The sequence below is a fragment of the Martes martes genome (genome assembly GCF_963455335.1).
Source record: "Martes martes genome assembly, chromosome: 4".
NCBI lineage: Eukaryota > Metazoa > Chordata > Mammalia > Carnivora > Mustelidae > Martes > Martes martes.
The window spans coordinates 129,131,100-129,152,773 of record NC_137891.1 but is presented as its reverse complement, the minus strand read 5'-3'; the positions used below and the strand labels follow the sequence as shown (position 1 = coordinate 129,152,773).

Below are 21,674 nucleotides of genomic sequence, written 5' to 3'. Positions count from 1 at the left end.
GTAACTCAGCAATTGCATGGATTCAGTTTATCTTACTATTGAAGTATAGTTGGCAGTGTTCCATTAGTTTCAGGTGTACAACATAGTGATTCCACAAGTCTGTTAAGTTACAGTCAGTAATGTTTGAATATATTCCAATAGCAGTATCCAGAGTATTTTCTCAATCCTAGTTTCTCTGGGAAGATGGTACTATTTCTATTTTCAAGAAAATAGGCACAAAACTTAATTTCATGGAGGTAATTTGTTGCAAAGCTAGAGTTTGGATTTATATAGTCTGTTCTTAACTAATTTGTACCTACAGTATGAGAAACTGGGAGCTGTCCAAGAGAGATCTCATCCATTGACCTGCTTCTTAGGTTATTGCAGATAACAATAATATGCTTAATGGGTGAATATTATCTTGTGATAAGGACAACATCCTTGTGGATATTTAAACTGCAGGAGGTTAATGGCTCCTTTTTGTGTCTGCAAGAGCAATGTTAGGTGGGCTGAACACTGACATTTGTCTACACCATCATAGGTGTTCCGTGTCTAGTGGTGGACAGTTTGTAAACTTAAAAAGCTAAGTGTATTTGGGGGTGTGGGAGATGTTCAAAAGCAAACACCCTTAGTAAAATACAGTGCCGTGAGACTAACGGGGCTACCAAATTTGATGGTCATTGATAGGCTCTGCAAAATTCTATTCAGCTGATCGCTGCAGATGGAGGAGAGCTGTACTTCAGATTAAGCTCAAAGCCAAATCCTGTGGTGGGTGAAAGGACGGGGCACCGGTAGGAGTAGGGCCCCCAGGCATGGGTGGGGGAAAAGCTGGGGCTCGCTGCGCCTGCGCACGGGGGCTCTGTGCGTCTGCGCGCCGTGCTCGGGCCTTTTCCTGCGACGCTTCTCTTAACTTCGGGTCAGTGAAGGGACGCTCAGCAATCTCAAACTTCTGCTTGGGAAGATTGGTGAGAATGCGGAGGCCTGAGGTCTCAACAGTCTCGCCGTCGGTCCCTGCGGCTTCCCTCGCTTTGGGAGAACCTCGGTCTCAGGGTCCTTGCTATAATTTCGGACTCCAGGAGACTCCTCAGAGCGGGCCTTCAGCGCAGGCCTCTGCGTCCACGCCTTCTGGCACATCTGCAGCAGCCGGCGACCGGAGCAGCAGCACAAGCCTCCCTCGCCACCCGCCTGGCGCCGGGCCAGCACTAGGCAAGGAGTATTTGGACGGATTCACGGGTAGCTAGAGCGCTGCAGCTCCGGGAGGTTTCCCAGCGCGGTGGCGGCTGTTACTTCAGAAAAGTTTCACTTGTGATGTGGTTGAGAGGATGGGAATGGGGTGCTCTAGGAATTTGATGGGTTTGAGTGAGTGAAAGCCCGGACTCCTCAAGTTGGTGTATGGTTTTTTTTTCTTTCCATTTATAAAGCATTTTTAAAAATTATTTTTTAAAGATTTCATTTATTTGACAGATCACAAATAGGCAGAGAGGCAGGCTCCCCGCTGAGCAGAGAGCCCAACACAGGACTCAATCCCAGGACCCTGAGATCATGACCTGAGGCGAAGGCAGAGGCTTAACCCACTGAGCCACCCAGGCGCCCCTAAAATTATTTTTATTAACATATAATGTATTATTTGCCCCAGGGGTACAGGTGTGTGAATCGTCAGGTTTACACATTTCACAGCACTCACCATACCACACACCCTCCCCAATGTCCATAACCCAGCCACCCTCTCCCTACCCCTCTCCCCCAGCAACCCTCAGTCTGTTTTGTGAGATTAAGAGTCTCATGGTTTGTCTCCTTCCCTATCCCATCTACAAATTGGTTTTATTACAAGGTGGGGATGGTAAATGGCTCAGTTCTGAGGAAGGCTGCAGTAAAACCTTATTTAATACCCGTCTGTCTCCCTCCCAAAAGTATATGACAAATGACAGAATTTGTGGAGTTTGGTGATAGGAGTGGTTCCTCTTGGCTTCTGAACTAGGATGAAATGAAAATAGATTCAATCCAGCATTTCATCTAATTCAGTTGAATAATATGTTTAAGTATTTAACAGTGTATGTCTTTCAATTCAAGTTCAACCCTTTTATTTTATATTTGGACAACTCCCCCTTTGTGGAAAAACTATCACTGTTTTCACACACCATTTTAGCACAATAATAAGGTAAATGCCAAATCCAGTGCTCACTTTTCAGTTCACCTGTGTTTAATGTTCTTGACCAGTCTTCTCTTGAACTCTTAATTTGGTTTCCCTAATTCTACTCTTCCCTGTTTTTCTCCTGTCTTTCAGAGAACTGCTTTGCCTACCGTTATCCGTTCCCAAATTATGGTTTGTCCTTAGAGTTTGGGGGTTTTTTTCTAGGTCACTTCTTGGATGTGATTATCACTGCTGGGATCTCCCTATGCTCCAGATTCCTATTTCAGACTGTCTTCTGAAGTTTCTAGGGGGAGAGACCAATGCACAACTCAGACTCACTATATGATTAGTTGAATTCATCTCTCTACAGTTCCTTGAGCTGTTTCTTAACTCTGTCCCTGGATTGTCTAAATCTTAAACCTGTAAGACTTCAACAAATTTTTGCATCATCCAGTTAATAAGTCCTATCTTTTATCTTTTAAATAATTCTTTCCTCTCTGTTTCTGTGGCGTTATAGGCTCTCATTATTTTATGTGTGAATTATTGCATCAAACTCTAGCATCGGTGACTGGGTAAATGGTAGTACTACTTCCTGATAAAGTGGGTTTTGTAGGAGAACCAATTTTTAGAAGGAAAATGAGTTCTGTATGGACATTGTAAATGTGAATAACCTCTAGGATATCCATATGATCACTCTGAGGCAATTGAATATATGGATCTTGGATTAAGAAGAGAAACTTAGGAGAGATTCAGACTTGAAAGACACCAGTATATTTGAGGCCAGAGGAGAGAAGATAAAGAAGACACAGCAAAATAGAGGTCAAGGAAATTGGAGGGCAACTAAGACAAGTGATTAAGTTTCCAGAAGGAGCTTAAAATCTAAAAGTAACCTGAGGACAAGAAACATCCCTCTCTGTCTCTAGTTCTGGTAACCACTCCCTTCCTTAGTTGCTTTAAGTCTGTGGTGGAGCACACGGGTTTTATATGCTTCTTTATGATGATATCTTTACACTGTGTCCACATCTTTGTAAATACTTTCTTTATCAAACTTCTCAAAGTATCCTAGTTTGAATGTGTCATCCGGTTTCTGCTGGTACCTGTGTAAAGGAGTCTGATTTTATCCCATGGTGGATATGGAGAGACAGTGAGGAATTGTGAGAAAGGAAATTTCTTTTTTGGAAAGATCATTGGTGATTATGTGAAGAATGGATTAAAGAGGCATAATACTAGAAGCAAGGCCTGAAGAAGATACAGGCTTAAGATGGGCCAATAGGAGTAGAGATGGGGAGAAATTTTAGTGGTATTAAATTTTTTTTTTTACTAGACTTACTGATTGGGTGTTAAGATTGATGAAAGTGAAATTAAGAATGGTTCCTTAGTTTATGACTTGAGTGACAAGGTGCAAGATGTTATAGTTGGCCACAACTGGTAATAAATAAGCTTTGAGGAAAAGATAGAGTATATTTTTGAACATTTAAAAGTCTGGAAAGAGGGGCGCCTGGGTGACTCAGTGGGTTGAGCCTCTGCCTTCGGATCGGGTCGTGATCTCAGGGTCCTGGGATCGAGCCCCGCATGGGGCTCTCTGCTTGGCGGGGAGCCTGCTTCCTCCTCTCTCTCTGCCTGGCTCTCTGCCTTCCTGTGATCTCTGTCTGTCAAATAAATAAAATCTAAAAAAAAAAAAAAAAAGTCTCGAAAGATCTCTAAAAGTTTGTATCCAAAACGTAGTTAGATTGAGGGACCTAGAGCCGCACTGATAGAACTTTCTGTGATGACAGAAATATTTTATATCTGTGTTAATATGGTAGCCAATAGCCAAATGTGGCTTTTGAGCATTTAAAATGTGGCTAGTGGGTCAGAGTTTTTAATTTTAGTTATTTTTTATTTAAATAGTTACATGCAGTCAGTAGCTACTGTATTGAACAGTGCATTTATAGACCTAAGAATGGGTCTTGCATTTTTAAAGGGCTGAAAAGTAAAAGAAGAATATTTTGTGATGTGAAAATTATGAGAAATTCAGATTTTAGTGTCTGGAAGTAAAGTTTTATTGAAACATAGCCATGCTTATTCATTTACTGTTGTCTATGGCTGCTTTCCCAATATAGTGTCTGAGTTGAGTAATACCAGCAGAATGTATGGCCCACAAAGCCTAAAATATTTACCATCTGGCCCTTTATTTAAAAAGTTTGCCAAAATGTGCTTTACAGTTTAAGAGAAGTTAGGGCTTTATATGAAGGTTGAAGGGTATGAGTAACTAGAAATAGATATTACTAGAGACCAATATAATAGATGAGATGCCCAGAGAAGATGTGTAATGCTAATTTGTGAGCGAAGGTAAAAAGTTGTGGAACCTTGGGAAGCCAACAGTTAAGAGGCAGACAGAGGAAAAAGAATCTGGCAAAGTAACCTAAAAGCAAGTGGTATAAGGAGAAGCAGAGTTGTCATGGAAGTGAAGGGGAATAGGAGAAAAGAACCCCAATATATATTTTTAAGAACTTTTATGTGCCAGGACATTAAGGTAGGCTGCTTCATGTATATTCTTTCTGATTTTAAGGCAATTCTGTTAAGTAATGTATCAGTAGGAAAGTGCCTGGACAGGGAAATGAATCCAAGTGAGTCTAAAACTCTTTTTATACATTTGTATGGAAGGAAGGAGTTTCAATGAAGTTAAATCAAACGAGGAAAAGAGGTCTTGTAATTGCTATATACAGTAAACATAAATGATGTATTTGAAGATTTAGAAGGTAGTTTATGATTCTATCAAGAGTAGTCTCCATTTGAAGAAGCATATTAGTAAGCGCTTTTCCTTATATTTTAGTACAAGATTATTTATCAATAGTACCATTAAATTTGTCATAATTTGCTGTATTTTTAGAAGTCATCAGATAAAGTTTTATAGAAAGTAAACATGATATAAATTATATTGATTAAAGTATTGCATAATTCTGAAACTTTAAGAACTGATATTTAATTTTTTGAATTTAGGTTCACACTTCAGGAATAAAAGATCTAATGCAGAAAACACATTTGCATCAAATTTTAATTTTGGTACAAGCTCATCTTCCACACGAGATAGTAATTATCCTCATCTACTGAAAACTCCATTGTCTGCTGGAAATCCCCAGAGATCAAGTTATAAAAATTGGACACCACAAATGGGATATTCAGGTAAAATGAAAATGAGTGGAATGTTGATTGAGATGACTTTGAGACCTTTAAGACTTGTCAATTGTAAATTAGGGTGGTTAAGTTCATTTGAAGTTATTTGTAACTAATACAGATGGCTGAAAGAAAAATATTTAGTTTACCCATATCCATAATTGGAGGTTAAGTTAATGCTACATGTTTCTGATATTATTTGTTAACAAGTGCAGGTCTGCATTATTTTAACTATTCTGACAAAAAAAAAAACACAAAAAGAGAAAACTCTCCCTTTTATACATAATATTTACTGAAATCTAGAAGTTGATCCTGATAGTACTATTGTACAGGATTTTTTTTTTTAATACTTAAATTTCAGTTTTTGTCTGAATCTAGTTTCTCTTGAAGGGAAAATGGATGAAATAGTTCTTCATGTGTAAGTATTCTCTAAGGTACATGCAGTGGAATTTCTTGGATACAGGATATATGAATGTATACATTTACAAGATAATAACAAATTGTTTTTCTAAGTGCTTTTACCAGTGTACACTATTACTAGCAACATATGAGAGTTCTTGTTGGTCTGCATCCTCTCCAACAGTTGGTATCATCAGACTTCTTAATATTTACCAGTCTAGCAGTTGTAAGACACTAACTATAGTCTGAATTTGTATTTTCCTGGTTATTAATGAGGTTGATTACCTTTTGTGTACTTTTTGACCATATAGCTTTCATTTTTGTGTGTGTGAAATGACTGTTCATGTGTATTATCTACTTTTCTTTAGGTTTATTTTTCTGGGTTTGTAGAAATTCTTTATATATTCTGAATATATATTCAGAGTATATATTCTTTTGATAAGTACATATATTGTGTATCTCTTCTCTAGGTTTGTGACTTGTCTTCCTCCTTTTCTTATGATGTTCTTGGATGAACAGAAGTTCTTAATTTCATACATTTTTAGTAAATGTTCTGTCTCCACTTCTTAAAAAACTTTTACAGTTGTGTTTTTTTATGCCTATTAGGTTTCTTTCTTTCTCCCTTCCCTTCTCCCCTTCCCTTCCCTTCCTTCCTTCCTTCCTATTTCTTTCTCTCTTTCTTTCTTTCATAAATTACACCCGTTGTGGGGCTTAAACTCATGACCCTGAGATTAAGAGTCATATGCTCTACCCACTGAGCCAACCAGGTACCCTATTAGGCCGTTTCTTTCATTGTGTTGTTTACATCTGTATCACTAAAGACTTTTTTGTACTTATATTAAAAACCCCCAGTATGATTGTGGACTTGTCTGTTTCTCTAGTAGTTCTGTTAATCTTTTGTTTTGCATATTTTGAAACTATTTTAGTAGGAGCCCAAAAATTTAGCATTGGTATGTTGTAGTATGAAATGACTCTCTTTGGGGCGCCTGGGTAGCCGGCTCAGTGGGTTAAAGCCTCTGCCTTCAGCTCCGGTCATGATCCCAGGGTCCAGGGATCGAGCCCCGCATCGGGCTCTCTGCTCAGCAGGGAGCCTGCTTCCTCCTCTCTCTCTGCCTGCCTCTCTACCTCCTTGTGATCTCTGTCTGTCAAATGAATAAATAAAATCTTAAAAAAAAATTATTAAAAAAAAATTACTCTTCATCTCTAAATATACTTTTTGCTTTAAAGTTTATTTTGTCGGCTATTAACATAGAAATTCCTTTTCTTTAGGTTAGTGTTTATATGATACATATTTTTGAAATTTTTGACTTCCAAACTTCCAGCCTTTGTACCTGGTATTTCCTATGCTTAGGAACACTCACTTCCCCTTTTCATACAGTCAATTCTTATTTATTCCTCAAGTTTAAGCTTAAATGTTATACCTTTCAGAAAGCTTTCTGTAATCCTATAAGTTTAGGTTGAATCTCTCTGCTGCCTGCTCCCATTTCACTTCACATTTTACTAATGATATTGGTATTTTAATTGTCGTCTTTCTCCACTGCACTGTAAAATCCATGAAGGCAGAGACCGTAGCAGTCTGGATCTAATTTGAAAATAGAACCATATAATGATTTAAACAAGGGTGATTTAATATAAAGAATTATTAAACTATGATAAAAGACTCACTGTAGGATAGAAGAAAAGTCTGTAAAGTACTCTAAAACTGAGGGGAGGCCCAAGAGGTCATATTTGGAAGCAGGCTCTTTTCAGGACTCATCTCCAAGTCTGGGGTAGAGATCTCCTTGGAGAAAGTGAAGTTGAACCTACTAAATGGCAGAGGCTGCAGGTTTGCCATTTGCTCATTTTACAAGATAGTAACAAATTGTTTTTCTAAGTGCTTCTACCAGTGTACACTATTACTAGCAACATATGAGAGTTCTTGTTGGTCTGCATCCTCTCCAATGGTTGGTATTGTCAGGCTTCTTAATATTTACCATCTACTGACCTCCCGGGAACTGTTGCTACATGGGGAATTTAATGTTGATCTCTGCTGTTGGTAGGTTAGGTACTCACAGTGTGGTTGACCAGGTCAGCCTTGGTAAGAGGAGGTTCATGATGTTGAGCCCATGCATATCCTTGCCACCATGGCTGCTTTGTTCAAAAATTTACTAAAGAAGCACTGGGTTGGCTGGGAAAAGAGGCTGGTTGACATCCATTGAGTGTATCATTTTGTCTACCTGATTATTAAGAGTTCCCTCTATAATAGTTGCCCTTTAGTGGGCATTCACATGAGACACAAATATTTTCAAAGTTTATGCCCATTCAAAGAGGTCCATCTGCATACTTTCACCCCAGCTTTCCTTCTTATTACCTTCCAATCCCATTTCTTCCAAGTCCCTGACTATCCAGGTAGACCATTACCAACTGCTTATGAATGAGTCTAAATCTGTACTTCTGGTATAGTACTACCTTATTCCAGACATGGTAGATAACCAAAGGTACTGGTCAAAGTTCTGCTCAACAAAAGATCAAAGTGAACGAAACAGCTAAAAAAAATTAGAATAAAATACTAATGCATATCAAATATCTCAGTGAGAGAGTTTTATAACAGAAAAGCAAAGGAAGAAATTATAAAGTAAAAAGATTATCTATACAAAAGCAGAAATCTTCAAGCTATCAGATCAAGATTGGTAGCAACTATAAATCATTTTCATTGATTTACAAAATTTTCATAAACAGATGGAAAACATGTAGATTTAATAAAAACTGTAGAAAAAGACATGAACATCTCAAAGAAAATATAGAAAATGAATGGATATGTTAAATCTGTTCAATTTTGACAGTAATTTTCAAAAATACAAATTTAAGTGTCAGTAAATTAAATTAGGACTATAGGGGAGGGGAGGGAAAACTGGGAATAAATCAGAGAGGGAGACAAACCATGAGGGACTCTGGATTCTGGGAACCAAACAAAGTTACAGAAGGGAGAGGAGTTGGGGGATGGGGCAACTGGGTAATGGGTATTAAGGAGGGCACTTGTGATGAACACTGGGTTTTATATGCAACTAATGATTCATTGAACATAATAATAATAATAAATAAATACAAGAGAAATGAATTAGTAATAATAATACAATACATTTCAGAAGTTAGTAATGGTAAAGACATAGTAAAATTGATTTTTCTCATATACTACTGATGGAATCAAAAATTGGAAAAAAAAAAAAAAGAATTGATACAGGGGCACCTGTCTGGCTTAGTTGGTAGAGCATGTCTCTTAATATTCAGTGTTGTGGGTTTGAGCCCCACGTTGGATGTAGAGATTATTTAAATAAAATTTTTTTAAAAATTGGTATAATTCTGAAAGAAATTTGGTAATACATATGCGATCCTTAACAAATGGTTTTCTTTTGTTCCAATAATTGACTTCTAAGAATCTACAGTAACGAAATAATAGATCCACAAAAAGCGTTAGGCACTAGAGTGCTCCTTATATTATTACTTACATCAGGATAACAGTATAAGCATTCTTTTAGAAGTTTAAGGGAGATATCTTCTGAGTCTACTAAATTTCTATTGGAACTTGGTATTTATTTTCCTATTTAAAAATAGGAAGGTCATATTTTACTGCAGAATTTAAACTGCCTTAGCTCTAATATAAACTCATATATCTAATATAAACTCAATCATAATGTATAAATAAGATGGCTTTCATAGCAAAGAGGGTTTGGAGATCTAGACATAATTTTTTTTTTTAAGATTTTATTTATTTATTTGACAGAGAGAGTTCACAAGTAGACAGAGAGGCAGGCAGAAAGAGAGGGAAGCAGGCTCCCTGCTGAGCAGAGAGCCCAATGTGGGACTCGATCCCAGGACCCTGAGATCATGACCTGAGCCGAAGGCAGCGGCTTAACCCGCTGAGCCACCCAGGCGCCCCTAGACATAATATATTTTTAAATGAATTCTTAAATTGACTATTCACTAAGATTACATAATTGTTTAATTTTGTAGGCATTATAATAGAAGAGTAGGAAAAAAGACGAATCTAGGCCAGGGAGGTAGAAGAGAGAAGAAATGGGTTCTGTTGAAAGATTGACAAGGGAATCAAAAATAAATTTGCTTTTTGACAATAAAATATTAGGTATTTTTGTCTGACATTTCTGACATCCATGAATAATGCCTCATATTTAAATAATTTCATATACTTTACCAAAAAACCCTTTTATATTATTGCATTTCATTCTTACAACAACTTTGTTAAAAAGGTTTGGTATTTCTACTTTCAAGATGAATAAATGGTAGCTTTATAAAGGTTTAACAGTTTACCTGAATATTCATTGTTTGTAAGGCATAGATCTCAAAATTGGTAATAATATGTAAAGGTTAGGAGCACCAGATCTGGTGTCAGGCTGCCTGTGTACAAATTCTGACTTTACTAGCTCCATCTGTGCTTCAGTGTCCTTGTAGGTAAATGGAGTAAATAATGATATCTATTTGATAGAATTGTGACAATTAAATGAGTTAATTCAAATAAAGAATTAGAACATTCTTAGCACTTTAATAAAGTATTATAATAAATATATAATACACATAATTATATATAATATATAATAAAGTATAATATATAATAAATTATATATATATAAAATAAATAAAGTATAATAAAGTATAAATTATATATAATATATAATAAAGTATATAATTAAGTATAATAAATAAAGTATTAAAATATAATATATAATAAAGTAAAATATATAAAATATATAATATATAATAAAATATAAAATAATATAATATATAATAAAATATTATATAATATATAATAAAGTATAATGAATATTATATAATATATAATAAAGTATATATAATATATAATAATATGTAATATAAAATAAAATATAAAGTAATAATAAAGTATAATAATATATAATAAATATATAATAAAATATATAATATATAATAAAGTATATAAAATATAATATATAATAAAGTATATATAATAAATTATATGTAATATATAATAAAATAAATTATATAAATATATATAATATAATATATAATAAAGTATAATATATAATAAATATATAATACACATAGTTATATATAATATATAATAAAGTATAAATAAAGTATATAATATATAATAAAGTATATAATATTATAATAAAGTATAATATAAAATATATAATAAAATAGTATATAATAAAATATATAATGTATAATAAAGTATAATATATAATAAAGTATATATTATAAATCTATAATAAAAATAAATTATATATGATCTATAATAATATAATATATAATAAAGTATAATAATATATGATAAAACATTACACACATAGTTACATATAATTGGAATTTATAGTTACATAATACTTTATTCTTTTTTTTTTCAAGATTTTATTTATTTAATATGAGAGACAGAGGAAAAGGAAGAAACAGGTTCCCCGCAGAGCAGGGAGCCAAGTGTAGGGCTGTATCCCAGAACCCTGGAATCATGACCTGAGCTGAAGGCAGACGCTTAACCCACTGAGCCACCCAAGTATCCCTATAATATTTTATTCTTTATAAAATGCATTCATATATATAATCCCATTTGATCCTTTCATACCAGTTCTTGAGTTAGGGCAGTTATTATATTTTGTGATTTTTGATTATTTATTATGAAGTAATTTGCTCAAATTCATATAGCTTTTAGATCCTAGAGTAGGATAAATAATCTAGGTTTTCTCATCCCAAATTCAGTTTTCCTTCATAACTCCATTCCAATAAAATGCAAAATAGGACAATGTATAAGTTACTTCTAATTTTGAAGTTAAGTTTTGGCAGAATACTTTGAGAATTAATATTGTTATTTGGTCTGGATATGAAAAGTTGTTTCCTGATGAGGAAAAAAGGGTTATTTCCTTGGATATTAAGAGCCATGTCCTGAACTTGATGCTTGAGATCTTATTAAAAAGAATGAGATCAATTGCGGAGGACCACGGGAAGGGAAGGAAAACTGAATGGGAAGAAATCAGAGAGGGAGACAAACCATGAGAGACTCTGGACTCTGGGAAACGAACTGAGGGTTACAGAAGGGAGAGGGGTTGGGGGGATGGGGTAACAGGGTGATGGGTATTAAGGAGGGCACCTTGTTATGAGCACTGGGTGTTATATGTGACTAATGAATTGTTGAAAACTATGTTAGAAACAAATGATGTACTATATGTTGGCTAAGTGAACATAATAAAAAAAAAAGTAAGAATGAGAACACACTGTTACTAATGTTTATACATTTCTTTTAAAAAAAACTTAACAGCTCCGTCGTCATCTGCAGTTTCAACAAACTCCCCATCAGTTGTTGCAGCTGTTGTAGAAGGTAGAGGACTTGCCAGAGGTGAAATAGGAATGGCAAGTATTGATTTAAAAAGCCCACAAATTATATTATCTCAGTTTGCAGACAATACAACATATGCAAAGGTAAGTATGTATACTCTTAGAAAATGGTTGACCTAGTGAGCACTATGTAGATTTTCAAGTCCCTGCTTTCCTAATTAGTTTACTTTTTCATGGAATAAAAGTTATTTACAATTGCACTAATGTAGGCTACTCTGAATTAAAATTGTTTTACATCTGATTTTAATTTTTGAATGTATTTTGTCCTAAAAATAATGTGCTTTGCTGTTATATGAATGTTTCAAATTACTGTTAATTTCTAAAATTAACCTCTTCAAGTTAATAGTTCCTGCACTCATTCCAAAGATTATATATTAATAATGCTATTGCCAAAGGGTTGTTTCCACTGAACAGTATTTGAATTTTATTTTCCAGAGTTCAGGGAAACTGGTCTTATAGGCCAGTCATAATTTAGCCTCTTCTTCCTTTCACTTCCTATCACTTTATCATTAATTTGGGCCACTAGCCTGTTGTCATGGAAATTTCTGTCACTTACCAGGTAGAAGTAATCTGCTTCTAATCTCTATACTCTAAAAAGTTATTTGACCCAATTTCTATTATTAAATATGTATATGCTATGTTATTTTTAGCATTTTATTGTTTTTTTTTTTCCTTTTCCTAATTCTTCTTTATGGTTTCTCAGTACATTGGTTTCCTTTTCCTACCTAATAATTAATTTTTTAACATAGCTATCAAACTACATGATACTAGTACTGCGTGTAACTTTATCTCTGGGTATTTCACATTTTTATGCAATTTAAGAAAACATAGGAAAAGCTTTTTTAAAAACAAATGTTTGGGAGATTGACTAAGAATTTCTGTGTCTGGGGCGCCTGGGTGGCTCAGCGGGTTAAGCCGCTGCCTTCAGCTCAGGTCGTGATCTCAGGGTCCTGGGATCGAGTCCCGCATGGGGCTCTCTGCTCAACGGGGAGCCTGCTTCCCTCTCTCTCTGCCTGCCTCTCTGCCTGCCTCTCTGCCTACTTGTGATCTCTCTCTGTCAAATAAATAAATAAAATCTTTAAAAAAAAAAAAAAAAAGAATTTCTGTGTCTGGGGTGCTGGGTGGCTCAGTTTAAGCATCTGCCTTTGGCCTCAGGTCATGATCCCGGGACCCTGGGATCGAGACCCACATGGGCTCCTTGCTCCGTGGGGAGTCTGCTTCTCTTTCTCCTTCTGCTCTTCTCCCTCACTCGTGTTCACTCTCTCTCTCTCTCTCTCTCTCTCTCAGATAAATAAATAAAATCTTAAAAAAAAAAAAAAGAATTTCTGTGTCTGGGATAGTTCCAAGAAATGCACCTGTATTGTGAAAAGAATAAGTTGTAAAATATGAGTTTCTCATCTGTGTTTCTATACTGTTCAACTTCTAAGCTTTATCAGTGTGGTCATATTGACTGAATCACCGTAGTTACACTTTTGAATGTGTTTATGTTTTTTATGGAGATGGATAAAATACCAAATAGAAGAATTTATTTTAAAACATCTTATTTTAGGAATATATATCTGATAAGTTCAAATTAATTTTTGAGCTTAGAGCTGTTACAAATTATTGTGAGGTAAAATATAGCCTATGTTTATGATATTTTATTTATATGAGATATATATACGAGATATATATACATATAGAATATATGTTTAATATATCACTATTAGAAATATATTTTAACTGACATATATAATTAGAACCATTGTAATTTTGTGTATCTGTGAGTTAATTTTAAGTACTTATCTCTCAGAAAAATATGCCGCTTGTTTGGTTTTGGAGAATCCTAAGCTTACATTGAAGGAATTATTTATTCAAATGATTTTAGGTAATCACTAAACTCAAAATTTTATCACCTTTGGAAATAATAATGTCAAATACTGCTTGTGTTGTGGGGAATTCAACTAAGTTGTTTACTCTGATCACAGAAAATTTCAAGGTAAGTGATTTTCATTCTCTATAATAACATTCAAATCTTACCTTATTTAAAATCCATTCTATATTAGCTTTCTGGAGAACAATAATTTGTCTCTAGGAATGCATCCATTTCTTTCAGATTGTCAAATTTGTTGGCATAGAGTTGCTCATAGTATGTTCTTAAAATTGTTTGTATTTCTTTGATGTTAGTTGTGATCTCTCCTCTTTCATTCATGATTTTATTTATTTGGGTCCTTTCTCTTTTCTTTTTGATAAGTCTGGCCAGGGGTTTATCAATCTTATTAATTCTTTCAAAGAACCAGCTCCTAGTTTCATTGATTTGTTCTATTGTTTTTTTAGTTTCTACTTCATTGATTTCTGCTCTGATCTTTATTATTTCTCTTTTCCTGCTGGGTTTAGGCTTTCTTTCTTGTTTTTTCTCCGGCTCCTTTAGGTGTAGGGTTAGGTTGTGTATTTGAGACCTTTCTTGTTTCTTGAGAAAGGCTTGTATGGCTATATATTTTCCTCTCAGGACTGCCTTTGCTGTGTCCCACAGATTTTGAACCGTTGTGTTTTCATTATCATTTGTTTCCATGAATTTTTTCAGTTCTTCTTTAATTTCCTGGTTGACCCATTCATTCTTTAGAAGGATGCTGTTTAGTCTCCATGTATTTGTGTTCTTTCCAACTTTCCTCTTGTGATTGAGTTCTAGCTTCAGAGCATTATGGTCTGAAAATATGCAGGGAATGAACCCAATCTTTTGATACCAGTTGAGACCTGATCTATTCTGGATGTGATCTATTCTGGAGAATGTTCCATATGCACTAGAAAAGAATGTGTATTCTGTTGCTTTGGGATGAAATGTCCTGAATATATCTGTGATGTCCATCTGGTCCAGTGTGTCATTTAAGGCCTTTATTTCCTTGTTGATCTTTTGCTTGGATGATCTGTCCATTTCAGTGAGGGGAGTGTTAAAGTCCCCTACTATTATTGTATTATTGTTGATGTTTCTTTGATTTTGTTATTAATTGGTTTATATAGTTGGCTGCTCCCATGTTAGGGGCATAGATATTTAAAATTGTTAGAATAATTTGAACAATTATATATTTATCCTAAAGTACTCACTAAACACAAGTCTGAAGCTAAAGAACAATTAGTACATAAAATAAAAATGACAGGGCTTCCACTTACTTGATTTGGCACCCTCGATCTACCTTAAAAGGGAAACTGTTAGCACTAATAAGGAGGCTTCTCAGACTATACAGGAGGCAGACTCTTAGCAAAAACAGATTTCCTTAGGTATAGCTGTGTGGAAACTAGATATTGTGCTACCAGACTAGTTGAAATTGAAATTTTTGTTCTAGGAGATAGCACTATCAGCAAGTACTTTTTTTTTTTTTTTTAGGGAATTTGATTTGTATTACAGAATTGTCTTAGCTTCCCCTGGTACCATGTGTTCTTTACAGTCAACCTACTATTCTAAGCCTCCGTATGTGGGACTGTGGCAGGTTAAGTGTTCTGGAACTTTATCTAATGAATGTTCTCTCTGCAAGTGAGAGCTTTTCAAACATGCAGTTTGCTTCTTTCCTCTAGCAAATGTTTTGGGCAATGGGGGCTGTAGTTCCAGACCAAGTAGGCAGCATGGCAGTTGGAATAACCACCTGAGGAGTGCAACTTATTTTCAGAATATACTATACTTTTTTATGTTGGTAGCCTTAACTTTAACACATTTGGTATCAATCTGAGATTTAGAATCCAATGAGTTCTTTATTGTTCTTAATATATTCAGCATTTGCAATTATATAAGATTTCTTGTTGTGCTCTTAGAGATCCTGTGTGGTTCAGCTGTCTTTGACTTATTGCTAAAAATGACCCCTATTGTCAATCTCTTATTTCTATGATACAGGTCTCTTTATCTGTTACCTCTTTTATTCATTACTTCAAACTTCTTTTCATTACCTTTATTTATGTATACTGTTTCAACTTTTGTTATTTTGCTTTGCTTAAGCATTTTAAGTCTTGGGTTGTAACAGTAATTCAACTTAAACTAGCTTAAGTTAAAAAAAAAAAAAAAAAGAAAGAAAGAAAGAAAGCAAACAAACAAACAAAAAAAAACCCCAGAAATGTATTGGCTTATGTAACTGAGAAGCCAAATTGTTGGATAAATCTTACCTTACTCATTCCCACCACTTCTTTTTTTTTTTTTTTAATTGTAGGTAGGTTATTTCTGTGAAGCTTAAGATAATTATGATGGCTACAGATTGATATGATATCATCTTATCCAATTCAGAGAAAAATGTATTCTTCCTTCCAGTTTCCATATATAAATTCCAGGGAAGGACCCCCAATGGGCCCTGCTTTGTTCATATTCCTACATGTTAGACTAATCACTATTTCTCAGGGTAGAAGCACTATGATTGATTAATCCCTGGTCATTTGTTTTCTATGGGACACAGCTCTGTAATCGACAGTTACGAAAACCACATGGAGTGTAAAATAGATGAGTCCTTCAAAGGCAAAAATAGCACATATTCACTACACTTGAGATGTAGGGCAGTATGGCATAGTGCTTAAGAATAGAGGAATCAGACTGCTCGTTTCAGAATCTTGACTCTAAGTGATCTTGTGCAAGTTACTTAAGTTTTTTTTGTTAGTAAAATAGGGACAATAATCTACCTCCTAGAGAACTGGTATTTTATATAATGTAATTAGTGAGATGACCTCATTGATTAAGGTTACATTTGGGCAAAGTCCTAAAGCAAGTAAGAGACAGAGCCATAGAAGTATTTGGATTAAAAGTATTATAAGCAGAAGGAAAAAACTAATATTATTATCATTATTACCACACTTACAATAAAAAAAAACCTTCATTAAAAGAGAATCACTATGAAATGGAAGGACTTTGTAGCCAGAGAAGTCTAAATTCAAGTCTCAACTCTGGCACATATCAAATGTATGATGTTAGAAAAACTACTTGACTTTTTAGAATTTTACTTGTAAGAAAATTGTAGTTAAAACAAGACTTACATTATGGAATTATTGTGAAGATTGACTGAGATAACTTAAACACTCTTGGTGCATAATAAATTCCCTGCCTCCTCATGAGTTGTTTTTTTTTTTGCTGTCTTATAGCTCTTTCATAGTTCATTGCTACTATATTATTTTTCTTATGTATTATTTTTATTCAGAGTAGGTAAACCTTTTATTCTATAACTTCATGCTTTTTCCCCCTACTCCTTTAAAAAAGTTCCATTATCTCTTTTTCTTCTAAATAAATTTACCTCATGTATATAGCATCTTATAGATTTGGTAGCTGGAATTGATGTTTTCTTCCTCTGCAGCTAATACATTATAAAGATCTGCTCTACCTCAATTATGATGGAATATGTAACACCAAATATATAACCTGGGTGGTGGTGGAGCTGTAGAATAAAATTAGTAGAAGGCAGAGACTCTCGTGTTTATTTTTTATTATTGTATCTACCACATCCAAATAAATATCATGTGACTATGGTCTAATAAGAGCTATAGACTGCCATAATTCACTTAGCAAAACAGATAATCATTCTCTTTTTCTTAAATCATTAAGCAAATATTCTGTTTAACTTTGGAAAATAATAAATAATAAAAAAGAAACTTTATACGATATGAAGCCACCTACACATGTACCTGCCTGCATGTGTTTAAGAAAGCAGTTTTGGGCAACTGCATGAAACTTAAAATTTATTTTGGAATTAAAACTTTTTTTCAGAATGTTAATTTTACTACTATCCAAAGGAAATATTTCAATGAAGCAAAAGGACTAGAGTACATTGAACAGTTATGCATAACAGAATTCAGCACTGTCCTAATGGAGGTTCAATCCAAGTAAGTTATCATTTAAGGAAAGTAATCTATAGAGTGAGTTCCATGAGGACAAGGTCTTTTGTCTATTTTGTTCTCTGCTGTATCCCTAGAAAAGTGCCTGGTTTATAATACATAGTCAGTAATTACTGAAATAGTAAAATAGTTAACAAAATTTATATACAAGGCATATTTTGCTAACTTAATTTATATAGAATTTTTCCAAATTGGTCATAATCTATTGCTGTTGTGGTTGCTGCTCACTTTACTCAAGTAGCCATGGTAACCTAGAAATGTGAGGTACAGAGCTGTAGTCCTGTTATTTCATGCATGTACTCCTAAGAGATTCAGCTAGGACCTGGAATGATATTTTCAAAAAGGATATGTTTTTTTAAGATTTTATTTATTTATTTGACAGAGAGAGAGAGTGAGCATAAACAGGGGCAGCAGCGGGTGGATGGGGAGAGAGAAGCAGGCTCCTGGCTGAGCAGGGAGCCCCGCATTGGGCTCCATGCCAGGACCCTGAGATCATGACCTGAGCCAAAGGCAGATGCTTAACAGGCTGAGCCACCCAGGCATCCTGGAAAGGATATTTTTTAGAACATACTAAATAGATACTTTCTTTGAGTTAGGTTGTACTAGTGACTAAGCTCACCAAGATCCTAACATACTTTTCTATACATAGGAACCTCCTAACTCTGTCAGACCTTTTCAACATTATTTGAATTCTTAGAATGGTGTATTGACACATACTACCACTGAATATTGTTTGCCAACATGTGATTTATTGGCATTCTTAAGTGTCAGACTTCAGAAAATTGTCTGTTCTATGAACTTTTATGGTTTAGAGGTTATTTAGCAAGTTTTCAAAAGTAAAGAGCACTGAGTGTGTGTTTTCCCTTTGAATTTAAGCAGTGCTATGCAAATATTTATAATTTTCCTAATAATGAGGTGAAATAAATGTTTTCTTTTCTAGCAATACTTTTTATTTATTCTAAAGATTTATAGTGATGTTTCATTGGTCACCTTTCAGGTATTACTGCCTTGCAGCTGTTGCAGCTTTATTAAAATATGTTGAATTTATTCAAAATTCAGTTTATGCACCAAAATCACTGAAGATTTGTTTCCAGGGTAGTGAACAGACAGCCATGATAGATTCATCATCAGCCCAAAACCTTGAATTACTAATTAATAATCAAGACTGTAGGTAAGATCATCTAATTTTTTTCTTACAAAATGTATCAGTATATTTTATTATGTCCTGTTTTTCTATGAATAGTTACTTTACATTTCTTTAAGTTGTTTGATGTAGAAATAGTGAATAAACATACCTTTAATTATTGTACCATTGTTGCTGAACTGCTTAGATGTTTCACAAAAGTCAAATTTTAAAAAGATATTTGTATGAAACAACAAAAAACAAACAGTCCATTTCAAAATAGGCAAAGACTTGAATGGACTTTTCTGCAAAGAAGATATACAAATGGCCAATAAGCACAGTCATTATGGAAATGCAAATCAAAACTACAATTAACTACTTCACACTCATTAAGATGGTTATTATCAAGTAAGTAGAAAATAACTATTGGCAAAGATGTGGAGAAATTGGAACCCTGGTACATTTATCATGAGAATGTAAAATGGTACAGTCATTTTTGGAAACAGAATGGTGACTCATCAAAGAAGTTAAGCATAGAATTACCATATGATTCATCATTCCACTTCTAGGTGTATATACTGAAAAGAATTGAAAGCAGAGACTCAAAGAGATACTTGCATACAAGTGTTCATAGCAGCATTATTCACAGTAGCCAAAAGGTGGAAATAAACCAAATGTCCATCAATGAATGACTGACTAGATAAACAAAATAAGGTATATACATGATGTACAATGGAATATCATTCAGCCTTAAAAATGAATGGAATTCCAGGGGCACCTGGGTGACTCAGTCTGTTAAGTTACTGCCTTCAGCTCAGGTCATGATTTCAGGGTCCTGGGATCGAGCCCTGTGTTGGGCTCTCTGCTCAGCAGGGAGTCTGCTTCTTCTCCCTCTGTTCCCCCTGTTTGGACTTTCTCTCTCAAATGAATAAATAAAATCTTAAAAAAAAATGAGTGAAATTCTGATAGATGCCACAAGATGTATGAGCCTTGAAAACATTGTACTAAGTGAAATAAACCAAACACAAAAGGAAAAATATTTTTTAATTCCACTTAGATATCTAGACTAGGCAAATTCATAGAGACAAAGTAGACAAAAATGATCACAAACTTGGAAGAGTAGGGAGTGAGTTGTTACCGTTTGGTGGATTCAGAGTTTCTGCTTGGGATGATGAAAAAGTTCTGGAAATGGGCAGTGGCAGTGGTTGTACAATATTGTGGGTGTATCTAACAACACTGAATTATGTGCTTAAAATGATTAAAAAGGTAAAATTTATGTTATGTGTGTTTTACCACAATAAAAAGAAGATATTGTATCTAGATTACCACAAAATTAGAATAAGCATCTTTAAAAGCATCAAGTCCAGGAAATTTAAGGGGCTATGTAATTATTTGAGAAGGTAAAAATAGTTGAATCAACTTGGTCTATGGTATGACTAGATTGCTGGTTTTATTGGTTTCTTATTAACTTTAGTTAGAGCACCAGGAATATTGATGGTGGGCACAAGAGATAAAGAGATAGGGAGAGGCGCGCGCACACACAGACACACACACGCATGCACACACACAGTGTTTGTAGATTTCATAGTGGGTTACTTAAAGTAGAATTAACACGTTAATAGAAAATAATCAACATGGTGATGATCAGGCAGAAATGCATTAATAAGGGGTCAGTTTGGGACAAAGAATTAATGAGCTATGATTTTTCTCCTTGAGGAATTACAGTCTAGAGGAGGAAACACAAAGACAGTATTATTAACGTGTACTAAGTATGGTGATAAAATTTGCATAAAAATGATGGGATCATAGCAAAGAGAGGGTTAAGGGTAAAAAGGAAGTAATTAGGAAAGGCTTTCTAGAGGAGATAATACCTGAGGTAAGTTTTGAAATATAAAAAGTCATCCAGATGAAGTAGAAAAAGTGAAAAGTTAAGTCTTAAAAGCATGATTTTCTTTCCTTTTTTTTTTTTTTTAAAGATTTTATTTATTCACTAGAGAGGGAGAGTGAGTGTGAGAGAGAGAGAGAGAGAGAGCACAAGCAGGAGCCCGGGGGTTGGGGGGTGAGGGGAGAGGCAGAGGGAGCAGCACATTCCTTGCTGAGCAGGGAGCCCAACATGGGGCTCGATCCAGGGATTCTGAGCTCATGACCTGAACTGAAGGCAGACACATAACCGACAAATGCACCCAGGCATCCTGAAGGCATGACTTTCTTTTCTTTTTTTTTTTTTTTCTTCCAGATTTTATTTATTTATTTGACAGAGAGAGAGATCACAAGTAGGCAGAGGCAGGCAGAGATAGAGGGGAAAGCAGGATCCCTGCTGAGCAGAGACCCTGATGTGGGGCTCGATCCCAGGACCCTGAGACCATGACCTGAGCCAAAAGCAGAGGCTTAACCCACTGAGCCACCCATGCACCCCATGATTTTCATTATAACAGTATGATATGTGCAAGGAAACTAAAGCTATTTAGTATTATTTATTGGTAAAGTGCAACTTCAGAGTAAGTAAGCTTGGAATAAATAATCAGCTTCTGGTAATTAAATATAACATTAGACATCAATGAAAGGGATAAAGTGATTATGATTTTTAGTATTAAGAATATTGAAGGGAATAACAAGCATTTTAGAGAATTGAAACCTTAAGGTGCTCCGTGCAAATTTAGAGCCATAGTTGTTTCAATATCTCTTGTTACT

At 34.7% G+C, this 21,674-nt stretch overlaps 1 protein-coding gene across 1 annotated transcript in view; it reads left to right on the top strand.

Moving 5' to 3' along the window:
• Positions 1-950: 950 nt before the first annotated feature.
• The window catches only part of MSH4 (mutS homolog 4), a gene marked incomplete at both ends in the record, with an annotated part of 98,651 nt that continues 77,927 nt past the window's right edge, over positions 951-21,674 (top strand). Inside the window, 6 exons of the mRNA XM_080801809.1 lie at positions 951-1,185; positions 5,093-5,275; positions 11,949-12,109; positions 13,893-14,003; positions 17,733-17,848; positions 18,858-19,031. Coding sequence (XP_080657935.1) covers positions 951-1,185; positions 5,093-5,275; positions 11,949-12,109; positions 13,893-14,003; positions 17,733-17,848; positions 18,858-19,031 — 980 coding nt within the window. The remainder of the gene's footprint in view (positions 1,186-5,092; positions 5,276-11,948; positions 12,110-13,892; positions 14,004-17,732; positions 17,849-18,857; positions 19,032-21,674) is intronic.